The sequence below is a fragment of the Sesamum indicum genome, linkage group LG8 (genome assembly GCF_026168435.1).
Source record: "Sesamum indicum cultivar Baizhima isolate 11 linkage group LG8, ASM2616843v1, whole genome shotgun sequence".
Taxonomy (NCBI): Eukaryota; Viridiplantae; Streptophyta; class Magnoliopsida; order Lamiales; family Pedaliaceae; genus Sesamum; species Sesamum indicum.
Window position 1 is genome coordinate 31,016,004 of NC_142664.1, and position 20,253 is coordinate 31,036,256.

General features: G+C 39.3%; 3 protein-coding genes and 1 long non-coding RNA gene across 4 annotated transcripts; 1 reads left to right on the forward strand and 3 right to left on the reverse strand.

Moving 5' to 3' along the window:
* Positions 1-1,146: 1,146 nt before the first annotated feature.
* On the reverse strand, positions 1,147-4,597 carry LOC105169696 (protein FMP32, mitochondrial). Its single transcript, XM_011090179.3, has 7 exons — positions 4,044-4,597; positions 3,465-3,596; positions 3,259-3,318; positions 1,887-1,963; positions 1,742-1,798; positions 1,581-1,647; positions 1,147-1,495 (listed from the first exon to the last, which is right to left on the reverse strand). The coding sequence occupies exons 1-7, from the start codon at positions 4,278-4,280 to the stop codon at positions 1,367-1,369; spliced, it is 759 nt and encodes a 252-aa protein (XP_011088481.1). The 5' UTR covers positions 4,281-4,597; the 3' UTR covers positions 1,147-1,366.
* A 634-nt stretch (positions 4,598-5,231) lies between these two features.
* Positions 5,232-16,413, reverse strand: NERD (GW repeat- and PHD finger-containing protein NERD). The gene is made up of 10 exons (XM_088883251.1): positions 14,369-16,413; positions 14,149-14,228; positions 11,852-12,036; positions 9,644-10,562; positions 9,338-9,465; positions 8,764-8,823; positions 8,609-8,659; positions 8,177-8,247; positions 7,423-7,577; positions 5,232-7,337 (listed from the first exon to the last, which is right to left on the reverse strand). The coding sequence occupies exons 1-10, from the start codon at positions 16,183-16,185 to the stop codon at positions 5,371-5,373; spliced, it is 5,433 nt and encodes a 1,810-aa protein (XP_088739377.1). The 5' UTR covers positions 16,186-16,413; the 3' UTR covers positions 5,232-5,370.
* Positions 8,825-9,331, reverse strand: LOC148787373 (uncharacterized). The gene is made up of 2 exons (XR_016066691.1): positions 9,175-9,331; positions 8,825-9,086 (listed from the first exon to the last, which is right to left on the reverse strand). It is a non-coding gene; the product is annotated as an uncharacterized LOC148787373 (long non-coding RNA).
* Positions 16,414-16,889: 476 nt separating the features above from the next.
* On the forward strand, positions 16,890-20,157 carry LOC105169698 (uncharacterized). The gene is made up of 4 exons (XM_020695664.2): positions 16,890-17,047; positions 18,504-18,708; positions 19,151-19,243; positions 19,441-20,157. Exons 2-4 carry the CDS (start codon positions 18,578-18,580, stop codon positions 19,970-19,972), a joined length of 756 nt encoding a protein of 251 aa, XP_020551323.1. The 5' UTR covers positions 16,890-17,047; positions 18,504-18,577; the 3' UTR covers positions 19,973-20,157.
* Positions 20,158-20,253: the final 96 nt, after the last annotated feature.

Consider the following 20,253-nt stretch of genomic DNA (forward strand, 5'->3'; position numbering starts at 1 on the left):
ATGGGAAAATAGGAATTGAAGAGAGGGAAGTTGGTATTGTATCATGTGAAGAGAGGATAGGGTGTTGGGAAAGAGGCATCAGGCATGCCATGCCATGCCATGCCATGTGAGCGTAGGTAGGAATCATTGTTGAGGCGAGACTACTGAGAGTGAGAGACTACTGAGAGTGAGAGGTGAGAGCGGTGCCCGCACCCTCACTAACTCTATACAATATGCTTCCTTTCTTTCCAGGGGTGGGTTTGAATTTGATTGTGATTGCCATGCCTTTCCTTTCCTATTATATATAATAATTATAATTCAAAAATTATTAAGATCATTTTATTTACTTATTAATGGAAATAAATACTTATCAGCAAAATTCTGATAGAGTGGAAGAAGAAGAGCTGTCAAAGTGTGGAATCAATAATTGTATGTGTGCATCACAATTTAACGACTGTTAGGAATACGTCTCCACTAAAATAATAACGTTGTAGGGGGATAAGGATGCTGGAAATGAGTGGTTATCATTCACCCATCACACCCCCTATTTATAGCATGTTTGCCCCAAACATTCTCTTTAATTTTACCCTACAAATAATTGATGCTTTTACACCCATAGCAACATTATTCATTTGTATAATTTTAAATTCTAACACTAATTATTTAATACCAAGAGCTTATCATACAAAATAACATCTTATTTACTCAAATACTTTAAAAAATTACTCCAAAATTAAATTTAACATCTTTAATTTCTTTTATTATTATTATATATCTCACCCCTGTAAACTTGGGCGGAATAAATTACAAAAACACATTTGGTTGAATTTAAATGCTTATATCTTATTTGGGAGTGAAAACAAACACTATATTACTCAGCATTTTACTCCATATTGATAGTCAAAACTCAATTCATTAAACCCTACATACTCCACAGCAATATAACTAAGAATGGCAAAGAATCTTGATAAAAACACTCAAGCATGCATACTACAGCAATTCAAACGAGAACATGATCACACAATGAATTAAGGCAACCACACTTCAGACCTAAAAGAATTTAAGTACCTGCATTTCTCAGGGAGCCAAGTTAGGTACAGCCGCGCTGCTGTTTCAAGGGAGGACATCACTTGACTTCACCAGCTAATGGCTAGAACAAAGCGAGGATACGAGAAAACCCATCTCACAAGATATTTATTAAACATTTGCTGAACCAGTTGAATACAAAATAAACGGGGGCAATCGGGAATTTGTCATTGCCTAACAGAAAATTTCTAAACTCTCAATGTCACGAGCATGAAAAAGATGAATCCCCCAATTCAATTCAAATTGTGATGCTGATCAAAAGAATTTAGTTCTTATAGTTCCTTCTTAATGTACTACCTCATTAATGCTTGGCGGTAAATATACGAATCACTCCGATACCAACAGCAGATATGGATACAAGTGTCCCTATACAGTATTTGATAACATCAAACTTTGCTGCTTCCAGATGAGCCCTCAGTGCATGAATTTCCTGTCAAGAAAACACCTAGTATTGAGAATTTGATGTTTTCATTTCAAGCAGGAAAGAAACTAAACTACAAAGTCCAGTCTCCCACCCTGTCAAGCTTGTTTGTGAGATTGGTGGTCTCAGCACTCTGATTGGTAAGCTCATCACGGATGCGCCTTAACTCAACCAAACAGAATAAAGACAAAAATCAACAAAATATAGTTCAACAGATAAAGAAACCAACAAGTGTTTGGAGTTTCAGATTCATACCCTCTTTCAAGATTCAAATCCAAGCGTTGTCCGGCAGTAACCTTGTCAATCTCATACCTGTTTAAGGAAGTCTCCATCATCAACAAAACCCATTTGAAATTAATAAGACATAAAAGTAAAACTATACAAAAGTTAAAAAAAAGACCTCAGTTCACCGCGCATTTTCTCAATATCAGTTCGGAGCTTTTCAGCCTCACGTTGCAGCAGAGAAAAATGGTGCTCCTGAATCAGAGGCAGCAAATCTCGTGAATAATACTTACTAGAGTTTACAAATACAGAATTAAAACTTATCAGACACAGGTAAACATAAAATCTTGTACAAAGTTCCGGACATGCAATTGCTGGAAATAAATCATCACTATAAGCAACTGAAGATCCAGATATGTGTATATGCATGTTAAAGCAACCAAGAGAAAACATTCAGAATCTTAAGGTAGAATCTAGCCAACAAGAACTCTCAACCAGCCGTAAGGATGCTACAGGGACTGTCCATACAGGTTGGAGCAACATTAATTCCCAAAATTCCTCGATGCCAAATCATAAGCAAAGTCATCCACTATCAATGTGGTTCTTTCTTCTAATCACCCATTCTAGAGTTCCAACATATTTTATCCACCTCTCTCTTGGGACTAAACACTCAAACCTCTTCCTGTTGCCATTTTTGGATATGAACTGATACCTCTATATACATTAACATGTTCCAGCTTTTAATGTGGAATTTGAAAAGAAGGATGTGAATAAATCAACAATTAGGTCCCATTTCAGTAGGAGTTCACTTAAACTGTGAAATATAATAAAAGCGTATTTTTAAATTGATAGCTCAGAGCAGACGATGCTAGTCAGGCATGATATGACAATCTTGAAAGGAAACTTCAATTGATGATACATGTGCAGCCATGCCACAAGCACCTCGCATAATATGGACCGAGAAAATCAAATGCTAACAGTGACTGCTTTTGCCGGACTAACAAAAATCCATAAACACAACAGGACTTCAAAACATTACAAATCAAATAAAGAGCTAGGTGGAATTAAGAAAAAGAATGAAAATATAGGAAAGAACTTCAATGCACCAAAAGAACATCATAGTCTCCTTTTTCTTCACCTTGGAGTATGAAAGCCCCGAGCAATCTATATCCTAGCAGAATAATTCACCCACAGCTGGCAAATCTAGAAACTAATGCCTTTAAAGTTGTTTCATAAGGGAAAATTATAAGTCACAAAGGAAAGGGAAATCAAAACAATGAAAAAAGAAAAAACACAAAAGAGAGCAGTTTCAGGACCAGTGCATCTATGTAATATCTCTCATGTGCTTTGACCAACTCAGAAAACCAGCTCACAGATTCAAACATCAATTAGTAACATAATTAGAGGGTAGTATAACAGGAAACACTGGTATCTGTAATATTCTGTTGGTATATAGCACAAGCCTTCCAAATGTCTACACAACAGCACAAGACCAAGCACATACTTAGGACAATGTAGGGACAACATTTTAGCTGGAAAGGATTTCCCACCTGGGAACTTTGTACTTCAGACTTGAACTTTGAAAGATTTGCTTCCTGTGCCAATTCAATCTAAAAAGCAACATACAAAATTAGAAAAGTAAACCATCATCTGAACATAACAATATCAAGCAAGCCTTCAGTTACGTTTCCCAGATCACCATTTGTGGATTCATATATACTGTATATGTACCATGAAACACCCAACAAGCTCTTACTTTCTCCATCTCAGCTTTTGAAATAAGATTTTGTGATATATTTTCCAAACTGTCATCCAAAACCAAAGTCATTGCTGAAGTTATTGCCTCTGCATGCTTTGAAGGAATGCCTTGAGCTTCTAGACTCCTAACCTGGCCACAATATGAGAAGGGAAAAGTATATCAACAGCTTCCCCTTTTTCATTGTGCAAGTAAAGAAAGGGCATCCAAAATAAATAGTAAACAAAAGCTATTCCCTAAAAATCAATACAATTCTTCAAGAATTGATGACCACATAACCATACTCATTAAATCGGTGATTGAGAAATTAACCATATCATGTTGCACGTAGCTAACCAAAATTGTGGGTATTATACAATTGATGTCAAAAGAGATTCAAACACAAGCTACAATATTGTTGTCTCTCCAAAAACCTGATAATTGCATTTTCCACAACCTAAAATCAATTTCAGTTTTGGCTAGCAAACAGCTATGCAAATTGTGGACTTCCAACTTCCAAATGTAGTTTCGATCACTATGACAAACCGGGGGGCAAATACTCAAGGTAACTGCAAAACCATCAAACTAAAAGGGTATTACCAAAGCAAGCGTGTCGACAAGATAAACCCGCTTCCCTGCTGGTTTAACGAGCTGGGAGATCTGCCTATAGTCCAGTCTGTAGCCGGACGAATTTGATGACAACGAACTATAGGAATAGCCCGAAGAACCAACCTGTTGGAGCCTGTTTATGTCGGAAGCTGCATTAATCCCTCGCAGTTTGGATAATCGAATTCCCGAATTCACGCCTAACTTAATTATGCGCTTGTAAGCACCCATTCAATTCTCTCTCTAAAAAAATATATGAATTATCAGAAAAGCAACAATGAAGTAGTCATTAGAGGAAAATTAATCGATGAATCCTATGTTGAGAGACAGAGAGAGGAAGTAAAGAAAATGATTTTGGCAAACGGGGGTGACAGGAGCAGGAAAGAAACGAAATTGAAATGCCTGCGCCAGAACTGCGGCTTTATATAGTTTATCCGTTTCTTGCGCGGCGCGCAAGCAACTTCTTGGACCCCTTCGCCTCTCTCTCTCTCTCTCTCTCTCTCTCTCTCTCTCTCTCAGATTGTTTTTTGTGTTAGGCAAAATGAATGAATTATTTTTAATGCATGGAAGTCAAGTCCCAGTGACAAACAAATCTCCAATCATGTGTTGCATGTGAATAATATATGCTTCTGAACCCTCAATTTTTCTTCTTTTTTAGTATAGTAATTAAAACTCTTCTGGACCCTCAAACTGGAAATGTGCTGTCCAACGATCGAACATTCCCTCCCTTGACAGATGATTAACGAAACCTAACAACTTCACTATAACACAAACCAACTTCTTTGTCCAACATATAAACACGAGTTCATAAAAATGATATCTATATCAGAATGGTGAACGAATTCAAACGGAATTTTTAAGTACATATAAATCGTTATTGGTAGGAAACTACGCCACTGAAGAACGAACAGTGAAATGCATATTATAAAATGCAAATTTCCTCTTCATAGAGGGGCAAATAAGAGAATGAGATGAAAACTATCATCAACGCTTATAAGCCAATATATTTATATATCACCATTTATATTCGCCCAACTCAAATTCAGCTAATCTCATAATTACATATGTTATTGCAGCATGTTTGGGATCCCAGAAGTTTGTGTTTCATGCAAGCAGAAAAAAATATTAACTGACGGCATGACAGAAGAACAGAAAATCTGCTGCTATGTAACTAGGGCAAAATTGCAGAGCTAAAAGCAGCCACCTAAACTGCACAAAGAGTTTACAGTTCTTAAATACCCAGGTGAAAAGTCAATACGATTAGATCAAATGAGTAGACAGGCCTGTATAGCTAAGGATCAAAAGCTATGAATTTTTCAAGCTAAGTATGCAGATAATCACAGCGTGCTCCCTTTTTACATCGACCATTTGCATTGTATGGACAGACCATGTCCCGCTTACTAATGTGTCTGGAGCCTCCAGTTCCACCCCCACCGCCCCCACTAAAAGATGACTGCCTGTTCCAAGGCCTGCCACCACTGAAACCAGAATCTCGACCCTGGGGACCCCTTTGGCCTGAAAACTGTCCACTAACATGGTTTTGTTCGCCACCCCAGGAACCCTGGTTTGCAGGTGGTGCAGCAACCCAGCCTTGATTCGTATTTCCTTGTGCTGGCCCTGGAATAGCAGGAGGAGCTGGACCTGCATTCCCAGTTGGTGGCCCCCAACTGGTCCCCGGAACCGGACCTTGTGCAGGTGGAGCAACCCAACCTTGAGTTGCTGCCCAACTGGTATTTACGTTCCCGGGCAACATTCCTTGGACGTTGGCTCCAGTATTTCCAGCTGGAGCAACCCAACCAGGAGTCGTATTTCCAGGTGGTGGTGCTTGCATAGCAGGTCCCCAGTTCATGTTAGTATTTCCTGGCGCTGGATTCCCCCACCCCATGTTTGGATTAGCCTGCATTGTGCCCCAGCCTATGTTAGGATTTTCAGGTCTCGCTCCCATAGAAGCATTGTTCTCTGCTGGCCCCATGCCCCAAGGTACATTTGGTGTAGCCGGGGGGTGCATGTTTGGTTGATTGCTCTGAGTAGGTCGCCAAACATCAGGTTGAGGTGCAGGTGTCATACCCGAGTTTGAGTAACTTCCGGAAGAATTCTGAACATTTGATGTACCCCAACCATAATTTTGTGGCTGAGCGGGCTGTGAAGGGCTACTCCAGCTCTGCGGATCAGCTTGAAGATTCTGAGTAATAGCAGTCTGAACAGGCTGGACAGAGGCTGGGGGATGGCCATGTATCTGTACCGTGTGTGGTTCACTCGTCATGGTTGACTGAGTATGTAATGGAACGGCAGAACCCACCAGGATTCCCTGTTGAGAGTTGGGTGTTGGACTAAAAGGAGCAGTCGGGACAATAGAATTCAAAACTGATGCAGGGGCAGGAGAAGTCCCGATATTAGGTACAATTGCAGTAGGGGAAGGAAGCACTCCATTAATACCAACAACTGGTCCAGTCAGATGACCCGTTTCTCCTCCTGTCCAACCCGCATTATTTTGCTTTGGGGTAGGAGAAGGTAGGTTTGTCATATCATTCCCGAGCCACTTTTCACTAGACAACTTCGAGAGGGACCCAGAATTTTGATCAGTGCTTGATGTCTCTTTATCTTGGTGTAAAGATATTTCAGAAGTCTTACTAGAATGACCAGCCAAGGTGTGTGAACTAGCCAAGGTATTTGCAGCAGGCAACGAATTGTCAACAGCTGGCAACTCTTTTGGAAATTTCCCTGCCAATGCATCAGCCAGAAGTACGGAGTTCTCTTGCTTCTCTCTGGTTCTCCAGATTTTTAGATCAGCAGGGAAGTAACCGGTGTTGTTCCACTTACGCAACTGCACCATAGAAAAGGGTCCTTGTACTTTTCCAGAAGGATCCTGATAATGCCACATTTTTTCTGATTCATTTATCTTTACAGCAGCTTCCACTACTCTAGCTGAGAAAGATGCTTGTGAGGTTACAGATGCAACACCAGCAAATGATTCAGATCGAGATGCAGGGCGTAGTGCCCATTCAGCTGACTCAGAATTAGTAGCAGAATTCAGCTTCTCTAAATTGTTGTTGGATTCTTGCGTCTCTTTGTCTCTTTCTAAATTCCAGGAATTTTCATTTACTATCTCACCAATGTGACTAGCATTGATAGAAAAGTTATTGCCAGATGGATTTCTACTCGTTTCCCAATTTTTAGTTGAAACTTTTCCTGCACTACTCCAAGAATCCTTTACAGCATTATCACTTCCAGGTGAGATCGGGACCCTTCTCCTGTTGAAACCAGAAGCTCTAGATCTCATGAAAGCATCTGCATGGAACGAAATAACTCACAGTTAGGGTCTGATGATGGTTAAAGTATTGAATACCAACCCTGAAAGTGATATGAAGGGAACCTTGTCTACTTTCTTCAGTTTCACTGTCATTATCATCAGAGCCATAACTTGGATCCATCTTTGGATCTGCATGTATCTCTGGAATTTCCTCTAGTCTGCGTCGACGCTCTTCAGGGGTCTTCAGAATCTGTAATTTCTCGACACATTCTCTAAGCGTGAAACCAGTCAAGGATAACGCCTCACTTTCACAGATGAAAAATAGCATAGAAAATACTGTTTTTTTTTGGGAAAGGCATAGAAAATACATATGCTTATATTAAATAGTGAACAGCACCAAAAATATATATATTAAATAGTGATAATTAAACCACATGCATAAAGATCAACACCTGAAGCACATGATCAACATTTGCATGCATACAATTGTTTTACAATAAGTTTTTGAAGCTGACAACCTCCACCTAACATCATGAAGTTTGTTCTCGGAATTGATGATGATTTTACTGATCTCCAGATAGCAAACACAGAGGAAAACTTGATTACTTTTGCCAATTCACTACATAAGTTCCACCCAGTGCTTTGGCAAACAAAAATCACAATCAGAGAGGGGGAAAAAAAAAGAATCAGTAATGAGTATATAATAATGTTGGGGGCATCCACATTTTGTCAACTGCATGTGGAGTGGTTCTGAACATTGGCAGTCGCATATCAAATATAAGCAAATCTTGGCATACATGTGAGGTCAAAGACTCAGAGACAACATGCAGTAAACGTAACAATAAAACATATTAACCAAAAAGGCAGAAAAGGATATTCCTTCCGACGTCCTAAATCACTTGCCCGATCACGAAGATGACTAAGCCGTAAAATCTCTGATTCCAGCCACTGTGTAGCATCATAATAGAATCAGCACAATGCAATGAAAATAGACTTTAAATATTGAGTTCCTCACCACACAGCGAAGAAGATAATGAAATCAACCAAGAAGCTCTAAGGTAAAAGATTGTACAGAGGGAGCGTAAATGCGAGAAATCAAAAGTTTCAATAGATAAGGCATTTTTATGAAGAAAGAAACGGAAAGAAAAAATTCATTTACATCCTAGAGGCAACCATTTCTACGAGTTTATTCCAATTAACCTCATTTGTTTCTATATTAATAAAAATAGGGTTTAATAGTAGTGGACGATAACTTGATCGACTTAAATCTTAAATAAATTCAAAAGATCAGAGTGCAAAGTGAACATACATCATTGACTCTCACTGCCTGCAATTCCATGGTCTTGTCAAGAATCTCACCCTACAAACCAGAGATATTATCTGATTTAACATAAATCACAACCGACACACACAAAAAAAAGAAGAAGAAGAAGCTAAAATCACAATCCAGATGTGTATAATTACCACAGTCAATCGACTGATAAGTCCACACTTGATACTCTGGCGAAGACGCTTGCATTCCTCCTGTAAAATTTAAAAAAAAAGAAATGTAATTGAGTTCTAAAAAACTTTTATGAATTTCACACTGTTGTCATTGCCAATAAAACACATGCAAAAAGAACAAACGAAACAGTTTATACAACATTGGTTAAGCAATTGCTATCACTATCATCACGAAAATCTGAGGTGAAGAACTAAACATAAGAAATGTACTACTAAAATGTAACCGTTCACAACATTATTTCACAAAGTGGCTTGTTGTAAAAGAGCCTCAGGATGACTCATATCTGCAATCAAAGCTACTCATGTCAAACACCTGAAAGCCTGTGTTAATCTGCAATTCTAGACTGATACAATAAGGAAAGGCCCAGTTACCTTTAAAAAATTTAACAAGGGCAACTTGGTTCAGAGCCACAACATTTCCTTTTCGCTTAAATCTATTCACTATTCGCCTACAATTTTACTTTTGCCATCTCTATGACACGGAACTTGTGTACCAGAGGAGGAAAAGTAGGTATGGTTTGTTAAATTCAATCACCTCTGTGAACTCTTGATTTGAGATTGTATCAATTGATATGATCTCAGTCTTGTCCAGATTTAGTATCTCCACCATAGTGTCAGTGGTCTTTTTGCCTATTTTGTACGGCTCTGCTGCTTTGCTTGTGCCTGCAAAATTCCAACAAGAGCAACATTACCTTTACTTTTTTTGGTTGGATATAAATCTGGTGGGCTCAGAAGAGGACGGCTGTTGGAAAGTTACTACAACAACAACAGCCTTAGTTCAAGAACTTAGAGGAAGAAGACAATCCTAACTGGTAGTAAGATAATAAAAGAAAGTTCTTACCTACAACTTGCACTAATCTGTACAAATCTTGCTTTTGGTTACAACCCGAAATCCTTATTCGTACAAATGTTCCAACAACTTTATCATGAAACATTTCAGCATCTTCAAGTAGGTCCTCCATCAACTTTCTTCGCAAGTAAATTAAACCAATATTGTGCATGTCAATAGCAGCATAATCATCAAGATTAGACTGGGGCCCCCGATCATTTTTTCTTCGTGATTTCCGTTTCCTATCTTTGCCACCCTTTGTCAGGGCATCAGCATTGCCATCAATATCTAATTGATTATTTTCTGTGTCAACAACACTCCCTTGAACATCATCGTTTTGTTCATCCCTTGTGAGAAAATGAGATTCAAGAAGTTTTAACATTTCAAAATGTCCAACTCGAGGTTTCCCAAATAAAGTTTCAAGTCTTGCATCACATATAATTTGACTCTTCCGACGAGGATCACGTAGTTTGTTTCTTTTGATATACTCAAGCAAAAGAGCTTGGACATCAAACTGAGAGAGAGGGGCTGTGTCACCATCTTTCATGTGTGAAACAAATTCAAGTAGCTCTTTTGATGCCCACTCGGAGTTGTCCGATAAGGAGATAGCTCTGTCCCCAGCTGACGCACCGGTACTTACCAACTCCTCTTCTTTGGTGCTGGATTTTGATTGTTTCCTTACCTTTCTTCTTTTAGGCCTGATAGGTTCTATGTTCTCAGTAGAATCGTCTGAACCAGATCCTCCATCATTAGCATCAGCATGTGCTTCAGATGATTCTTGTTTGCTGGGACCAGACATGTCCGCACCCTTCCACGGATTTTTAGCCTCTCTAATTTCAACTGGTGTAAGTGATAGCTTAGCTTTTAATTCTAAATAATAATCCTTGAAAAGATACTCCCAGCTATTTCTGTCATCAAAATCTATTTCACCCTGCAGGGATCAAGTAGAGCAGCAAGAAAACATCAGAATACCATACAAAGGTTAAAATACACATATATAACAGTGTTGAGGAAATGGAATAAAACACTCAGTCAATGTCCAGTTTATCTAAGCATTAAAGATGCTAAAGTTAAAGGATCAAGTTACAAAGACCACAACAACATGGGGTTGGGGGCTAACAAAGTAGCAAAGATAACATTCTTGCAGTGGAGCTAAGGCAAGAACATACAATTCTGGAAACCATTTCCTGATGTCCAATTCCACATCAGAAAAATTAGCTGATAGAGTTCAAGTAGATGCAGATAAATCAGTCAATGTTAAATTGATAATCACGTTTGAAGTCTGTATATTCTCATACGAATGAGACAGCAGAAAAGGTTGAAGAACCTTAAATGCATCATAATGAGTTATCCAAAGATTCCAAACTGTTCAACACTTGTCTAAGGACATACGTCATCAGAGAAACATGCACAAGAAAGAGAAGTAATATCTTTGATCGATTATCACAGCAGTTAAAGTAGGCACCTAGAATAGGTCACAATTTTGTCCATTCTTGTCCCTAGAAGAATTAGTGAAGGATAAACAAAAGTCAATTGAAGATCCATCACATGCATAACTTATGATTGTGATCAACCGCAATTCCATGACATGAATTCATAAGCTGAGCATAAGATTTGATGTGCGTCAATGGAAGCAAAATCGACAAATCCCCACGATCAGGAGCACGAAAGACATTCCAGGGAACCAAACATGCTCAAGAAAAAATAATTAGCCTAATCAAATGACTGTCAGACATACTCACATGAATGAATGTCATATATTAAACAAAAGAATTTTCTGCCTAAATTGAGACTTTTAACAATAGGACATCATAGCAATCTACTATCAAATACCTACGACAACGGGGACATATCTAAAATCAAGACTCTCCAATGTCCGACACTCGGTCATAGCACTATGTTTGTTAACACTCCTTGTAACTGTATAGGGTCACTCCGGAAACATATCCAGAATTTTAATCAAAAACCACCACAGCAATAAGATTTGGAATGGCATGAATAGGTCTCAAACAAACAGACACAAAGATGAAAGTGAACAATTAAACTGAATTAAACATGGCTAAAAATAAACATGATATGGTTAGTCAAAGATATCTAAAAGGAGATCCACATCAAGAAAAAATGATGGGAATGAACATTTCTCGAAAAGGTTAAATTTGATACTTCAATGTGCAAAAACGTCACAAGCACAACAAGAGAGAGAGTCACAGAAGCACATACATCTTTGTTTCCCTGTTCGTTGTTCTCGATTAGCATAACAGTTCTCATGCAGGTCTCGCAAAAACCTTTATTTCCTCGAACAGATAAGATAACCGCATCTTTAATGCAACTCTTGCACAAGGAGAACGTACATGTATAACACATATACCGGGCATTCTTCTCGCAAATGCTACATAGATGCCAACCTGAAAAAAAGAAAATATCAGTCTCATAGCAGTTCAACTTTTACAGACTCCTCAAAAATTTAGATAAATCTAAACCTAAAAGGTCAGTCATTTCACAAATTGGAAAGAAAAATGAGCCATAAAGAAAACAGAATTAACTCATTCCTGTACACATCAGTAAGCTAAAGGCTCCACTGCAGGTATTGAGAACAAAAACCACTTAAACCATCCATATATAACAAAGGAGAAAAACAATTTTTGGTAGCTAGTAACTGGATATGATTCGAGTGGAGTAGCATGTCATATATCCATTACAAATATCAGTTCTGATGATAAGAGTTAATTTTTCTTGTTAAAAATATACAAGAAGAAAACAAACATATCAAAAGGGCAGCTATATAGTTGATAGGAAGTAACAAGACAAGACTAATTCACAATCAACGCCATCAGCAAAGTTCAATAGCTAGTCAAGCTAAGGTTGTGCTGTAGAATAGGCCATGTGGCGAAACACCGTTCCCCCTGATATTTGTTCAGCGGTAACTTCAGTTCTAATACCGTGAATTGGAGCAAAGGTAATAAGCTGAAAAAAATAGTAGAGTAGGTTTATTAAAGAGCATGGCCTCTGTAATAACTTTTCGGTAAAGGAGCTGTTACTTCCAACAATCACAAGCGCATCGAAATACTCGATAATGCCAATCTAAAAGTTCAGGAAAAACAAAAGTAAACAGGTCACCCACTCTGTCTGTTGAAAATTAGACAAACACTATGTGTTAAAGGTTGCTTGTGGCAAATTCAGGACAACATAGAAGGATATAAAGGTCACCCTATTTCTGTCTGTTAAGAATATTAGTTAACAGTATCGTGTTAAAGGTTGCTCTGACAAATGCACAGAATGTTTACACTTTTCCACTAAAGCCCCAAGAGCCTCAGCACCCGACATCAACAGCCACTTTGCACATTTAACATTGATAACTCCGGGGGGCTTTAAGTCACTTTTAACAATAATAAGGCCAACACATAAAACCAGCTATTACAATCCAAGCCATCATCGACAGAGTTCGCACATATTGATTGCCACATGTCCCCTTTCCCATGGTCACTCTTTATTGAAATGTTTATCACTTGCTCACTAGCTGACAAATAACCATTGAAACAGAAGGCGTCCAATGTAAATGTAACAAATTTTGATTGCTTCATTGTCGTTACATCACAATAAGAAAGAACTGAGTCAAATTGCCATACATGCTACGGCTTTGCAGGGGTTTATGTAAAGATGCCGGATTGTCTTGGAAGCCCTTCTTTGACTTCACTTTTTGACAAGCGAACACGACTCACTGCCTTCAGTTATTCAGCCAGATCCCTCAAAGTAGCCTATTTCGGATTTTTTTTTTTGGCTGTGGGGGAGAAGGGGGATTATAGTCTCCGCACAAAAGTTCCATATCTCTTTGAAGCCGCATCCTGCTATTCTTAGATAAGAGGTTATAGCCCAATAACCTACCTGACTTCTCCATTAGTAATTGTTGGTCAAGACTTCTCAAGTGTTATTTGCTGTTTGCATGTAGTTAAGAAGAAAAAACAAATAAAATGGTGACATTTTAGCCACCGTTGCCTTTTGCTCAACAGTTATGGAACAGAAAGGGTATCAATAGTTTAAATTCAATAGTTGGAAAGAACAGGATCCGTCATCAATAAGACTTTCTGAGTAAGATTCTGTCATCTTTCCATCCCTTATAATCCGCTCAAAATTGAGTTTCCTTAACACTCATTTTTATAATACTACTAATACAACCCCCTGAGTGCAGATCCAAAGCTAAAAATCTGCTTCTTTAGCTTTATCACAATTCAACTTGAATTTAAAACAGAACATCTAGTTTGGAAGTTCCAGTTAGCAGGACTCTATATGTTAAATACAGTTGTTGGCTGCAAAGGCTTACAGCGAAAAAGCATCAACAGTGTGATTGCCGCTGCTTGCTAAAGAAACATATTCATTTCATTTCCAACAATGGAAACATAAATCAATGAGGGTTAGCAGTAAGTACACCTGCACAATAAAGCAGGGATAATCTTTGAAACAATCCATAAAATACAATCAAATTTGAACATATCCTTTTGGAGGTATAGAGAAATGCTTACCACAATTCCAGCGACCCTTAGATCTGAAAAATGCCTCGTCTCGATTAACACATGAAGGATGATAGGCCTTGGGGCAACCTCTGGGAGTCCAAAAAAGAAACTCAACCAATCAGCAAAATGAGAACATATGGCCACAAAACTATTTGAAGATAACATGCAGACTTCATTTATTTTTTGGTTAAAATTGGATAGTACAGCTTCCATGTTCCAAAAATATTACCTACGGTCACATAGCACAAGTTCCCCACCATCAAAACAAATGAAACAAACATCCTCTCCAACTGTCTTCCTTGATGAAGCTTTTGCTGTGCCTTTAGAAATTGATGGACTTTTTGTGAATTTCCCTCTCTTCCTCTTCCCTCCAGATGTTTTCGCTGATTCAGCAATATCCGTTTCAGTCTCCTGTGTCCCTGTCTCCTCCTCGGCTACCATTGTTTCATCTTCCTCATCTTGGACAGCAGCTGGTGATTCATAAATGTCCTGAACAGGCTCATCCACATCACTCGATGTTTCCCCTGTCTCCATTTTGCCATCCTCCTCGTGGATCTTATCAGCCACCACCTCGGTTCCCTCTTCAGTTTCCACTTCGGCTTCGGCTTCTGCTGACTGAACCTCCTCCACCAGAACATTCCTTGTCAGCCCTGATTCCGCTCCTGCCTCTGCTTCTATTTTGATATCCCCTGCAGGAAGCTCCTCCTTAACTACCGCATCCTCCCAGTTTTCTGCCACATTCACTGATTCGTCTAAGTTGGAATCCTTTAACACCTCCATACTCATGCTCTCATCTTCAACCGTCTTCATCTCAGACATAAAACTCGCCTCAGGAGCCACCTCTTTATCCTTAGTATGCTCATATCTCACATCACTACGAACATATTCCACAACGCCAGTTAATTCATGAACCTGCTCTTGTTCATGAACAACACATGCATTCACTTCAGGTTTTGTCTCTGAATCAGTATTAACTTCATTGATTGGCGTCTCCTCAGTCACCAAGGGATCAAGTTTGTCGTCTTCAATGTCAGATGGTTTTCCAGCAGCTAGTTCTTGATCATTTTCCACAAAATCAACTTTCTCCTCATTGACTCCATCAACCTCCACTACCGACTCTGCATTACTTCCTACTGCCCAACTGTCTGCTAACTCATTATCAGCAGCTCCTCCGACGTGTTTAGCCTTCTCTCCAGAATCCATATCCCTCTCAGATATATTGTCCACTGCCTCCATGACCCCCTTCTCTGTCTGCAATTCATCCTCTCTTGCATACATTTGAAACTCAGAAAACTTTTGTACATTACCATTGCCTACATCAGAAACAACAACCTCCACCTTGGCACCAGCCACTGGTGTATATTCTTCCTCGGCTTGCATTTCAAGCGCTGGGTCCACGGACATCTGATCCCCACTAGCCTCCATTTGCAATTCAGGAAAAGTTTGTGGATTAGCTACATCAGTAACAACCATCTCCAACTTGGAGTCAACAACTGGTGCAATTTTTTCCTCATCTCCAAGTTGCGTGTCATCCAATAATTTATCCCCTCTGGTGTCCACTTGTGACTGAGTAAGTATTGGCGCATCCCCTGTATCAGTAACAGCCGCCTCGCCCTTGGCATCATCAACTCGCTTGGCTTCTTCCTCAGCTTTCATTTCGAGTGGGGGTTCCTCACTTTGCGACCCAATCACTTCATTCCCATCGTCCTCTGCCACCACCTTTTCCGCCACAACTAGAGACGGGTCCATCATCTCAGCAGCAGTATCCTCGATAAATTCTGACTCCCCAGCCGCCATATGATTCTCCAAAACACACTCTTCTCCGCCAGTTGCAACCGGCCTATCCTCTAACGACACCGTTCCATCTCTTTCTCCACCGACGCTTGTGCTCGATTCACCAAATTCTGGAATCGACTCGCATTCCTCTGTGCTCTGTAACCCTTCAATTTCCAATTTTTCCTCTTCCATCTCTGGTTTACAAGGTTTATTCACGTCCGATAAGGACTCCTCATCATCCACCGTGGGCATCTGATTACCGTTTTCCATTTCTTCAAAACCCTAACCCTAGGTTATTTCTTCGAAACGCCTACACATTTAAGCTGGATGAGTGTATAAAATTTGTGAAATCCTGAAAGGAAGGGTTTTGAAAATTAAAAGCTCAAGGATTTCAATTTTTGCTTTCCTTGTAGTTTTTTTTTTTTTTTTTCCTTTTCTTTTCCTTCTTTTGGTAGAATATGAAAATCAAAAAGGGTTTTGATATGAAAGAAAGGAAAAATAGTTTTAATCGAAAAGCGATTTCTCTTTTGTTCTTGGGATTAAGGGGCCTCTGGTAATGGGCCTAATATAAATGGGCTGAGGAGGACGTATAAATACTGATTATCGTCGCATTCATCAATTCTAGATATATAACATATATTTTAAAATAAAATTAATATACAATTGAACATGATAGTATAATAGCGACTAAAAGATAACATGGTATACTAAGGTAAGGTCATTATAATTTTAAAAGTTGGTAATTTGTAGATTTGAAGAATGCGGTATGGAATTTGGACCAAAAAGAGAGATTAAAATATGGGATTGGGCCAACGGGCCTCCAAATCCGGCCATTTTTCTCAAGTGGGCTAAATGTGTAGGCCCACAATGAATTTGATTTCCAATTTTACCTTTTATAACAGGGGTAGGGGCTGGGCCGCAGGGCAAGAGGGAAAACCCCTTTTTTTTTTTAAAAAAAAAAAAAAACAAAAGCAAAAGAGAAAAAAACATAAAATGTTGAGGTATTGGATATTATTTTGAAATGAAAACTTCAGCAGCTTGCATTTCCGCGAGCTCTGTTCTCTCAATATTTACATTCTGTTGCTCCGTTTGCTAAACCGCGGGATCGTGACTGAGCCTTGCGTGGCAGCAGGTCCCGTTCTCTCCCTTTCTAACTGCGTTTTGAAGCTTCAATTTTAAATCTGAGAATGGTTTATTTTTAATCTAGATTTATAAATTGGGCGTGATGTTAATGATTAGATTTTGTGCGATTTTGGTGATTTTTCTGTTGTTTCAGCTCTGATTTGTGTTGGTTGCTCGTTGAGGATGAATTGCTCCTCGCAATAGTCAGGGTTTCAGATTTGTGATTATTTTTTAGGGGATTTATATTATGGCCACGCTGGGCGATTGATTAGACCTTGCTAAGTTAAAATTAGGGTTTGAGATTTGATTCGAGATGGTTTTTTTGGTTGTTTCTCTCTGTCGTGGCGGTGATGTTAGCTAGGATTATGTTTCAACTGCAATAATTCTTAAGTTGGCTGGATTTTTGGTGAGGTGCTGCTAGGTAATAGTTTTGTGGGGAAGAATGACCTAGCTTTGAAATTGGGTGCCTGCTATTCGAGTTACTAAGAATAAAGGCTCAAAATAAAGAAAAAGGAAGAAGAAACGGCATTTAATATACCAAATGTTGGTATCAAGTAACAACTAATAATCTGCAATTGTGTTTACTTTCTTACTGCGTTCAGATTGAATACTAAAGATAGTTGTTGTCTTGTAATTCCTTGCCGTTCCTTCATTTATAGTGTTCTGTGCTACTTCTTGTGTGGTTGTTCACGTGGGTGTTGGAATAGCATTCATGTATTGGTACTAACATATCTGGAAGCAAATGGATGGGAAACAACTGCTCTCCGACAACTCAGTTATCAGTAGACATCAGTCACTAGATATCAACAGTCTGGAAGAATGTTAATCTTTGCCGAATAACTTGATGACTCTATTATAACCTAATTGCTTGTATTTTTCTTGGGGTGACGACTTAAGGTTTATGTGGTTTGAGGTGACATGGAAGGAAATGGAAGGGAGGAAAGGAAGCTTTGTCTATTGTATTAGAATGGTGAAGAGATGAGAGGTTGTTATTTATCTGTGGAATAAAATCTTTATGTAATAAAATGGTGTTCTGATTGTAATCACTATTCGCTCCTAAGTGGTTGTACCCCTTCCTTCCCTAATCTTCCATTCTTATCCTCAAGGATGCTTGGATGCAAGATAGTGGAGAGGTAACTAAAGAAAAAGAAAGGATATAAATCCGGTGCAACTGCTGGGTGTAGTAAAAGAAATTGTTGGCTTATATGTATTGGAATTAGGATCAGTTTAGCTTTTATCTTGTTATGATGTGTTTATAGTAAGAGATGCAACGCGGTGGATCTGGTTGCCCCAGTATGTATTACATTTGAGAATTTATTGGTCCTGTTCTGTAATTGATGTACGGTGGCATTGCCTGTTGAAAAACATGTAATGGTAGTGTGGGAATCTGGTGTTTAAATCATGAAGGAATGAGAAAGAATCTGTGGGACTCATTGACTTGGTGTTGGGTGTGTCGTGGTGGACAGGGAGGAGTCAGCAGCTGTTGTGTTGGTGATATTTTGCACGTAGGTGTTGGTTTGTTGATTGGGATAGTTTGGAGATGAGCTTAGACAACAGAAGCCGGAGCAGGAGCAGGAGCAGGAGCAGAAGCCCAATGGATCGTAAGATCCGTACTCAGCGCTATTCCTATCGTGATGCACCATATAGGCGGGATTCAAGGCGGGGTTTCAGGTTATTTGGTCTTAATTCATTCGTTTGTTTGTAAACTTTCTTCACTGTTATATGTGTGGTTTGGGAGCTTAGAGGCAATTGATGAATGGGATCAATCTGAAAGGAAACCATAGTTGATGTTGCTGTGCGTGTTCGCTTGGATCTTGCTTAAATCAACATGGTCTCTACCTTTAGGATTTGTATGGAAATTTGCTTCATCGTACTAGTTTTTCTTGGACCATAACTTCTTCTCCAGGCCAAAGTGATGGAAGTGAAAAACAAAAGGGAATGAAGGGATTCTTCTCTCTACTTGAATGAATATCTCATTTTTTTACCCCGGCTGTTGTGCTCCTTTTCCTTCTGTTTTGAAGGATTGTAGAATTGTCTACTAATGTTTTTGTTTTACCAGGAAGGTTCTTTCTTACCAAGATCATGAATTGTTTGATATGTTGTTCTTTTGCAGTCAGAACAGTCTGTGCAAAAACTGCAAAAGGCCTGGCCATTTTGCTAGAGAATGCCCAAACGTGGCAATCTGTCACAATTGTGGTCTTCCTGGGTATGCATCTTTTCTATAGCATGTCCTTGACTATACTTTTCTCAGTATGGAGTAAATTAACTACTTTAGAGCCTTTGTTACTTAACATATCAAGTCTTTTTCGTTTATATTTCTCAAGATGAATCTGGCTGTTGGGCTGAACTAGTTCACTGTCTGTATTTTCACCTTTGCTGCTCTTATTAAATTTTTGTGATCAGGCATATTGCATCAGAATGCACCACGAAGTCTCTCTGCTGGAACTGTCGAGAACCTGGCCACATGGCTGGAAATTGTCCTAATGAGGGCATATGCCACACCTGTGGCAAAGCGGGACACCGGGCGAGAGACTGCACAGCTCCTCAGTTGCCTCCTGGAGATCTGAGGCTGTGCAACAACTGCTTCAAGCAAGGCCACATGGCAGCAGACTGTACCAACGACAAGGCCTGCAAGAACTGTAGGAAAACCGGTCATCTCGCCCGTGATTGTCAAAATGAGCCTGTCTGCAATTTGTGCAATATATCAGGTCATGTGGCTAGAGACTGCCCAAAGGCTAATATGCTTGAAGAGAGGGGTGGTGGAGTTCGCGGAGGTGGATTCCGGGACATTGTATGTCGGAACTGCCAGCAGGTAGGGCATATGAGTAGGGACTGCATTGCAATGACCATATGCCACAACTGTGGGGGCAGAGGGCACCTGGCATTTGAATGTCCATCTGGGAGGTTCATGGACCGCTTTCCCAGAAGGTACTAGAGTATATTATCAGTGGCTGTTATGTTGTGCCAAAATTGTATTCCTTTCCCTGTTTCTCTTGAGATTGATGTTGCGTCTTTTAGTACTTGCTGCTCTCTTTTAGTACTTGGGGATGGTACTTTAGTAGTTTTGACATTACTCTTCTTGAAGACTTGGTTTAAACTAGTATATTTTTCCTTTGAATATTTGCATCTATCAGGTAATTATTAAGCATATAATTACCTTGACCTGGTATGTAATATGTGATGAGAGACATGTTTGTTCCGGTTTTGACTGTTTAC